An 8511-nucleotide genomic window follows, 5' to 3' on the forward strand; every position below is an offset into this window, starting at 1 on the left:
ACTTTCGCCGGGTGTCAATCACCTGACAACATTACGACATTGGATGGTGAAGCCTTGGGTTGTCCCTAAGAGGCAGAAACCAGCAATGGGGAGAAAAAGTCTCTAGGACTGGAAGCTTAAAAGAAATGCTGAGCTAACAGTAAGGCCAGTTTAAATAAAAGCTTTTATTCTGCTCAATGCATGCATATAAAAATTGAAGACCGCAAGCGCCCTCTTTCGAGAGCCATTCCTGAAATGGGGGACCCTTGCCTCATATATATGAATAATCTCGGAACAAATATTGCCTTTCCTCCCTTAGAACATTTCTTTTTCTTGTATCCACATTTATTTGATGAATGTGATTCGTTGAACAACTTTGCTTTAAACTCCCCAGTGCCAATTTATGAGGTAACACGGCCCTTGCCAATGGTGTGCGAACAAGTACTTTCGTTTACGTGCCCCGGATCTTTCAGCGTTCAGCTTCCTTGAATCTTGTAGTCCAAAGAAGCTTTACTTTGACATTTCCAGAGCCCAAATCACTTTAGATCAGGGTCTGCGGAACCTTTTGCCCCCCCCCCCCGGATGGTGCTGGGATTCCAACTCCCATCAGCCCCTGCAACTACCATGGCCAATGATAAATGAGGATGGGAGTCCAGCAATATCTGGGGTGCCAAGGGTTCCCCAACCCTGACTTACACTATAAGTCAGGTTAATAGAAATAAAAGCTATTAGTTTGAGGTGTCTGGACTGGGGAGAAAAGCAGTGTTTGTTATATGGAAGTATCTTTAAGCCAGGGACTGGGAATCTGCAGCCCTCCAGCTGTGGCTCCTAGTTTCCATAATGCCTAACTGCAGGGTATGCTGCCTAGGAGCAGATGGGAGGGCTGCCCTATCCACGAGTCTCAGGGAGGCAGTTGCCTCAGGATAGGAGGCTCGGAGGGGGGGTGGGGTGGGGCAGCAGATCTAGGCCCACGAAGAGTGAACCATTCTCCTGATCTGCCACTGTTGCGGCCTGCTCCATTTTGCCCCATTCCCCGCTGCCTTTTCAGTCTCCATTTTCTTCCCTTTGTCTTGGGGGATGGGTGGGAATGGCAGCATTGGAGTTGGCGTAGTCATCGGTGGGGGACACAAGGAGTCACCCTCAGTAGGTGTGTGGGGCAGGACTCGTTGAGGGTGCAGCAGCAACACTGTTTTGCCTCAGCGGCAGAATACCCTGGGTGAGCCAGCCCCGGAAGTCCAAATATCATAGAATCATAGAGTTGGAAGAGACCACAAGGGCCATCCAGTCCAACCCCCTGCCGAGCAGGAAACACCATCAAAGCATTCTTGACATATGCCTGTCAAGCCTCTGCTTAAAGACCTCCAAAGAAGGAGACTCCACCACACTCCTTGGTAGCAAATTCCACTGCCGAACAGCTCTTACTGTCAGGAAGTTCTTCCTAATGTTTAGGTGGAATCTTCTTTCTTGTAGTTTGAATCCATTGCTCCGTGTCTGCTTCTCTGGAGCAGAAAACAAACAATCATCTGGAGGACTACCAGCCCCTCACACCCACAAGCCATACCACACTGCTAGACCCATAAGTGGCCAAACTAGACATGCGTCGCTCTCAGCCCTGCTCTTAATCCAGAACAAGCTCAGTCCCTCTTGGCAGAAAACTATGGGCATGGTAGTTCTGTGAGGGGGTTCATAGTATCTGCCAATGCCCTAAAATGACAGTTCCCATGATGCTTTGGGGCAGCCAGCATCAACTCTGGAAGCGTACACTCGATTCTGACCAAACCAAGCCTCCTGGAGCACAATATACTCCCATCAAGTCCAGTTTGGTTCAACAGATCAGGGGCTGGGGATCGAGGAGACTGGGCGAGGAGCTTCCACGTGTTGTTGGGATGCAACACCCAGCACAGCCAATGGCCAGGGACGATGGGAGCTGTACTTCAGCAAACACCCAGAGCCGCCTGAGCTCTACCTATTGCCACCCAGGAGGAGGGGGTGAAATTTTCATGGGGGAAGTTTCTTGTCTCCCAGCTCAAAAAGGACACAAGAAGAATCCTGCAGGATCAGAGCAAAGGCCTGTCTTGTTGAGCATCTTGTTCCTCACAGTGGCCAAGCAGATGCCCCAGTGAGAAGCCCAAAAGCAGGACAAAGCCACAACAGCTCCCCGAAATCATTCCCCAACCACTGGCGTTTAGAGACATGCAGCTTATCCTCTCACAAATTTGTCTTTACCTCAGTTCTCCTACAAAACCTAAGTAGCCCCTCTGTTGTACCAATCGCCTGCACTTATACGGGGATCGGTTCAGTATGCATTTTTTCATGTACGAGGAGTTTGGCCCTCTGAGAGAAGCTTTTCATGCAAAGCAGGCATTTGAAAGGCTTCTCTCCAGTGTGGATTCTCATGTGTGTCCTAAGGTTCCCCTTTTGGCTGAAGCTTTTCCCACACTCAGGGCACTTGAAGGGAGTCTCTCCCGTGTGGGTCCTCTCATGTATGACGAGCTTGGACTTCTGGGAGAAACTTTTGTCGCAGTGACTGCATTTGTATGGGATTTCCCCCGTGTGGATCCGCTCGTGGGCAATGAGGCTGGCCCTCTGGGAGAAGCTTTTCCCACAATAAAGGCACAGAGGCGGGTTCTCCCCCGTGTGGATTCTCTCGTGAGTGATAAGGTAGCGTTTCCGGTTGAAGCTCTTCCCGCAGTGTGAACACTTGTAGGGCCTCTCCCCCGTGTGGGTTCTCACGTGTTCCCTGAAGAGTGAACCGCGGCTGAAGCTTTTCCCACAGTAGGAGCACTTATACGGGGCCTCCCCGGTGTGGATCCTCGTATGTACCAGGAGGTCCCACGTCCGAGTGAAGCTATTCCCGCAGAAAGAGCACTTATAGGGCTTCTCTCCAGCGGGGATTCTCTGATGGTTAAGAGTGGGCCTGAAGCTTCTCTTGGTTGTTTGCCTGTCATGAGGCTGGACCCTGTTTTCTTCCCCATCCTCGTTATCCTCCAGACAGGGAACAGTTTTCTCTAGAGTTCTCTTTGGTTCTCTTTCCGCTTCCTGCTGACTCCCAAATGTTATTCCCTTCCTGTACTTCTTGAAACCCTTTTCTCTTCGTAAGGTTGCATCGTTTGGTTCCACTTGCTCTGAACGTTCCTTTTGAAGGCCAATCCCCTCCTTCTCATGCATTTGCCTGTCACCTGCAGCAGTAAACAATGGTCAAATGAGCAATTCCCATATTGTGTCCATTTTTACACAGCTACAATAGCTAAACTGACTCATTAGATTAGAGTTAGGGGGGGGGGAGGGAACAGAGGTGTGAGAATTTTGTGACAAGATGGAAAAGTTTGTTGATCACAGTAAAAAAAATTCAAGCTCATTACCAGAAATGAATGATCTCAATATCATGTTTTGAATGCAAGAATGATGTTTAGAACATAAGTAAGTATTGTCTTAATATATTGTTGTTTAGTTGAGTCCGACTAAGTATTGTTGTTTAGTCGTTTAGTTGTGTCCGACTCTTCGTGACCCCATGGACCAGAGCACGCCAGGCACTCCTGTCTTCCACTGCCTCCCGCAGTTTGGTCAGTTTATTGGACATCATTGATAACCATTATGTCTCTAATTAGACATGTAATATAACTCCCTGTTTATTTTTTATTTATAAAAAATAGTTGAATACTTCTGTATCATAAAAAACAGAGATGTAAAGCAATAAAACCGTAAAACTATACAATGAAACTACAAAAAGCTATTGTGGATATATATTTTATTATTATTATGAATATTTACTCACTGTTTTACTCGTAAAAAAGACTTTAAGCTATTTACAAACACAATAGAAGTAGTAATTAAATTATGGGGTATGTCCCCCATAGCCTTAAAAGTTGTTTTTATGTATGGAATTGTTTTAAATGGTTTTAATGGTTAATGCTTTTACTGTGACATCGCGTCAATATTTTTGGGGGGAACTGATTCAGAAATGGAATCTAATAAACAAAGAAATATTATAATTAAATGAAAACATTTTAAAAAAAGGAAGCCACTTTCTCTTTTTTTATTTTGTCTGACACATGGTCTGAACTGATGTAGGTAGACCTCCTCCAGCAAGAGCTGGGCTTAAGAAACAAGGGAGACAAGGAAATTCCTGAAGGGGGAAATTTCCCAGGGGTTGAAAACATCAAGCATATTCCATGCACAGAGATTCCTTACCTGTCAAATCTGCAGTTTTGTCCTCTACCTGACCCGCTGCTCTGCAGAGTTGCCCTTTCCAAAAGTTGGGAGGAACCTGGCTTGCCTCAGAGGAATTCACAGCTGTTTCTCCAGAAGGCCTCAGCACCTGAAACAGCCACGGGAGTCCCATTGATCCACTTTTATTTAACAAAACATGTCTACTGCTAGATTGTACATAAAACATCTAAGCCGGGGTAGCCAACATGGTGCTCTCAAGATGCTGTTGGCAGCGTACAGACCTTCTTACCTGCTGATCCCAGCTCCTGGCATCTTGGACTTCCTGCCTCATCAGGAAATCCTCCACGAGGGCCACCACCTGGGTGCAGGTCTCTGGGTCCTGCTCCCTGACTTGGCCCTGTATTCGTTGGGGCAGGACAGCTAGGAACTGCTCCAGAACCACCAGCTCCAAGATCTGCTCCTTGGTGTGTCTTTCTGGCTTCAGCCACCGGTGGCAAAGCTCCCGGAGTCGGCTCAAGACTTCTCGGGGGCCCTCGGCTTTCTCATAGCGGAACTGCCTGAAGCGCCTGCGTCGCACGTCCAAGTCAACGGGGTCCTTGTCCAGAACCTCTACTTTGACCTGTTCTCTGGAGGAGTCCAGGATCTCCTCGCTGCCTTCTCTTCGGGGCCACTGGCCAGCTTCGTCCACTCCCTCAGAAGTGACCTGACATTCATTGATGTCTTCCCTTGGCACAGGCCGGGGCACCTGCGGGTCGATCCCTCCCAAGCGAGGGGACCGCACAGCCTTCAGGAAGGCCTGCCACTGGCCTTCCCAGCACTGCTGGAGCATACCCTCGCTCGGTTCCTGCTTAACCCGCTGCGATGCTTCCTCCGTCAAAACCAACTTGGCTCCACCGACCAAATTGTTAACTGGTGGGCCTTCGCTTGTGGCTTCCTCCATGCCATCCCATAACCTGGGGCCTGCCGGATCCTGTTCCTCTGTTTTCAGATTGGCTATCCTCTCCCCTTCGGCCATTTCCTTCAGCGAGGTGAGCGCAGACGGATTAGTCCAAGGATCTGTACACAAAAAGAGCACAGTGGTGTCTGTCAGTGGTGTTAGTGCTACTCAAGAGTAGACCCATTGACATGAATCAAAATGAAAAACTTAGGTTTATTCATTTCAAAGGGCCTACTCTGAATATATAACTTAAGCCCACATCTACACTATACATTTAAAGCAGTATCGTGTCACTTTAAATAGTCGTGGCTTCCTGCAAAGAATCTTGGGAAATGCGGTTCTTTAATAGTCCTGAGATGTTAGGAGGCCCCTATTCCACTCACAGAGCTCCCTGGAATGATGGATTGATTGTTAAACCACTCTGGAAAGTGCATCTCTGTGAGGGGATTTTCCTAACCACTCTCCGCACCCTTAAGAAACTATTTTTATTTATTTATTTATTGAATTTATATACCACCCTATACCCGGAGGTCTCAGGGCTGGTCACAAAAAAGATCACAATATATAAAATCAAAATAGAAACAATAACCCAATAATACCCTCCCAAGAGTCACATTTTAAAAGGGTATAGGATGTTGATCGGTTCATCAAAGGCATGGTTAAAAAGAAATGTTTTTGCCTGGCACCTAAAGGTGTATAATGAAGGCGCCAGGCAAACTCCCCTGGGGAGGGCATTCAACAAACGGGGAGCCACTGCAGAGAAGGCCCTGTTCTCGTGTTGCCACCCTCCGAACCTCTCGAGGAGGAGGCACAGGAAGAAGGACCTCAGAAGATGATCTCAGGGTCCAAGCAGGTTCATATGGGAAGAGGCGGTCCTTGAGGTGTTGTGGTGCTGAGCCATTTAAGGCTTTATAGGTCGAAACCAGCACTTTGAATTGGGCCCGGAAACTAACTGATTCTGTTGAACAACCTGTCCGCTGAATTCTGCACCAACTGAAGTTTCCAAACCGTCTTCAGAGGCAGCCCTACGTATAATGCATTGCAGTTATACTATAGTTCCCAGGATTATTTGGTGGAAACCATGACTGTTTAAAATGGGACGATACGGCTTTAAATATACAGTGAACTTGTAGACTTACTGGGAGCTGGCAACAACCCAGCGGTTTTCTGTCCCACTTCCAATGTTAATAACAATACTTATGACAATTGCATTGTCAACAATTACTGTCGTTGTGAAGAATTAACTGTGTCATTTCATCTTTATTTGCATATCCTTAAAACTTTTCAATTGTCACAGGCAGTACTTATTGCATTTTGCCCGTGTGTAAACTGTTGTTAGCTTTCAAAGGTTGCCAAAAGGTCTCTTCTGCCGCTCTGCATTTACTCAAAGATGCCCTTGTCTGAACGGCAGTCTGCTATGATCTGCCAATGAGTTTGTCAACTGAAACAACAACAACAACAGAAAAGCGCCCCATGTAGTCAAAATTTCAAGACAGGCAGAAATTCAACAGGCAGAGCTTCCCAAGCTTAGAGAGGCAATTAATAAGGCTGCACCTGTTGAATTCCCCTCCACATACCATGCAGCGGTTTAAAAAGCACGGAAGAGTGTTCTCTCCACTAAACAATATTGAAACTTAACTCAGAAATGAGAGGGCTGATTTGGACTACAGGACCCAACGCTTTCTCTTCCATACTTTGGCATTACCCTCCCCGATCCAGGAGAGATTTCCCTCCCTCCCTCCTACCTACACCCCCCCCCCAAAAAAAAATCCTGGAAAGCAGTCCACCAGACTTGTTGGTCTGACTCCGTACAAAGGTGCTTCCTATGTCCTTTTTTGCAGCCCTAGGTCTCCTGGGATTTTCTATAAGGTTCTCCCAACTTTTCTGCAAACGGCCCCTCCCTCCTAAATTCCCCTTTAGCTCACCTCTCCCTGCAGGCTGAGAGCAGCACAACCCCCAGTTTCCCCCAAGGAAAGGGCAAGGTGGGGACAGGAAGTGGCTTCATCAGCTTCTCAAATGGCCTGGCCGATCTAGGCACCATGCCTGCGGATCTCTATCAGCGTAACCCTTCACGCGCCATGCAGAGCTCCAGAGGCTGCTTTCAGCAGCAGATGCTGTGGTTCAAGGCACCAGAGCAAGGACCAGATGCTTTCCTTTCTATCAGTTGGCAACCTTGGCTGGCAGGCAGCCACCTTTAAAAAAGAAGAAGAAGAAAAGAGTAGAAGCTGCTTGAATTGTGACAGGCAAATAGCTAACAATTCATGCAGCCATATGTCTGTTAGGGAAAAAATCACGTGGAAGTGGGTTGTATCAAACTTAATGGTTAGGGCTTACTTCTGAGTAAGGGTTTAGAATACACAGCACACACCATCTTATTGCTGCTCTTTACATGTGATCTGAGTGACTGAAAATTTAAGATCAGAGCTCAGGTCAGCTGGATCTGGAGATTTCATTAACCTACTTTCAAGCCAACCCTCTCAGCCTTATGGACTAGAAACCTGGGTATCTCTACTTATGTGTTTGTTTGGAATGTTTCTGCACTCACATGTTCAAGCCTGCAGAAATGCAGCACTGCAGCTTAATTCTTACGAGTGATATAAGAATTTAATTGTTAAGACACCCACCTGCCATTTTGCCAACTCCAGGGCATGTAAACAACTACCTGACGACACCTCAGCTCCTTCCCTGCGCTTCCTAGGATAGAACCCTGCCTCCAAGCTGTCAAGTTCCTGCTCAGCCTCTTTTGCAGAGCCTGCCTGGAGCTGCCATAGAACGCAGGGAAGCAGTTTCACAAGACCAGGGGCGTAGCAAGGGGGGGTGTTGGGGGCGGGCTGCCCCGGGTGCCACCCTGGATGACACCCCCCGCGACTCCCAAGCCGAGCCCCGCTGCTTCGAGGGCGCAGCGTCCGCACGGGCTACCGCTCTCTCACACTGTTCATACGGGATGCCGCCCACGTGGCAGCCTATACGGCCGGTGCGCAAGAGTGGCAGCCCGTACGGACTGCGCATGTGCAGCACCCCCATACGGAGTGCGCACATGTGGAATACCGCACATGTGCAGTCTGTACGGGGTGCTGCACAGGCGCCGCACTGGGTACCGCCTGGGCTTGGTACACCACTGAACAAGACCTGCCTACCAAAGCAGCATTGAGCCTCAAACCTGCAGGGTTCCAATTGTGGTTGCTAACCTCCAGTGGCTCTGGGTTGCCCCCAAGATTGGGGGAAAGGGTGGGGGGCTGGAGCACAGCGCACAATGTCACACACATTTCCCAACAACGTGCCGCCCAGTGCATCCTTATGCTAGGCCCTGCCAGTCCCCGCTTCATCAGGAGATGCTTTGCAGGCCAAAGTAGCTTCATGCAATGACGTTGCACCAGGCCCCCTCAATATGGGGGGCGGCAGCCTGGGCCCCTAGAATTGGAGCA

At 48.5% G+C, this 8511-nt stretch overlaps 1 protein-coding gene across 2 annotated transcripts; it reads right to left on the bottom strand.

Annotated features, from left to right (window-relative positions):
* Nucleotides 1–144: 144 nt before the first annotated feature.
* LOC118081231 (uncharacterized) lies at nt 145–7907 on the bottom strand. 2 transcript variants are annotated; one of them, XM_088663949.1, is made up of 4 exons: nt 7012–7907; nt 4439–5205; nt 4171–4297; nt 145–3158 (listed from the first exon to the last, which is right to left on the bottom strand). In XM_088663949.1, the coding sequence occupies exons 2-4, from the start codon at nt 5162–5164 to the stop codon at nt 2260–2262; spliced, it is 1752 nt and encodes a 583-aa protein (XP_088520075.1). In that variant the 5' UTR covers nt 5165–5205; nt 7012–7907; the 3' UTR covers nt 145–2259. The 2 variants fall into 2 exon arrangements, with proteins under 2 accessions (XP_088520075.1, XP_034963483.2); XM_035107592.3 differs by having other exon boundaries at nt 6874–7907.
* Between the last annotated feature and the right edge of the window lie 604 nt (nt 7908–8511).

The sequence above is a fragment of the Zootoca vivipara genome, chromosome 2 (genome assembly GCF_965207765.1).
Source record: "Zootoca vivipara chromosome 2, rZooViv2.hap1.1, whole genome shotgun sequence".
Classification (NCBI taxonomy): domain Eukaryota; kingdom Metazoa; phylum Chordata; class Lepidosauria; order Squamata; family Lacertidae; genus Zootoca; species Zootoca vivipara.

What these genes read in the sequence shown, in the direction of transcription:
- LOC118081231 (XM_088663949.1), bottom strand. Translation starts at nt 5,164, where the DNA reads ATGGCCGAAGGGGAGAGGATAGCCAATCTGAAAACAGAGGAACAGGAT. An exon ending in CCAGGAGCTGGGATCAGCAG is followed by an intron (nt 4,298 to 4,438) that starts GTAAGAAGGTCT and finishes TGGCTGTTTCAG; the next exon opens with GTGCTGAGGCCTTCTGGAGA. An exon ending in CAAAACTGCAGATTTGACAG is followed by an intron (nt 3,159 to 4,170) that starts GTAAGGAATCTC and finishes TTACTGCTGCAG; the next exon opens with GTGACAGGCAAATGCATGAG.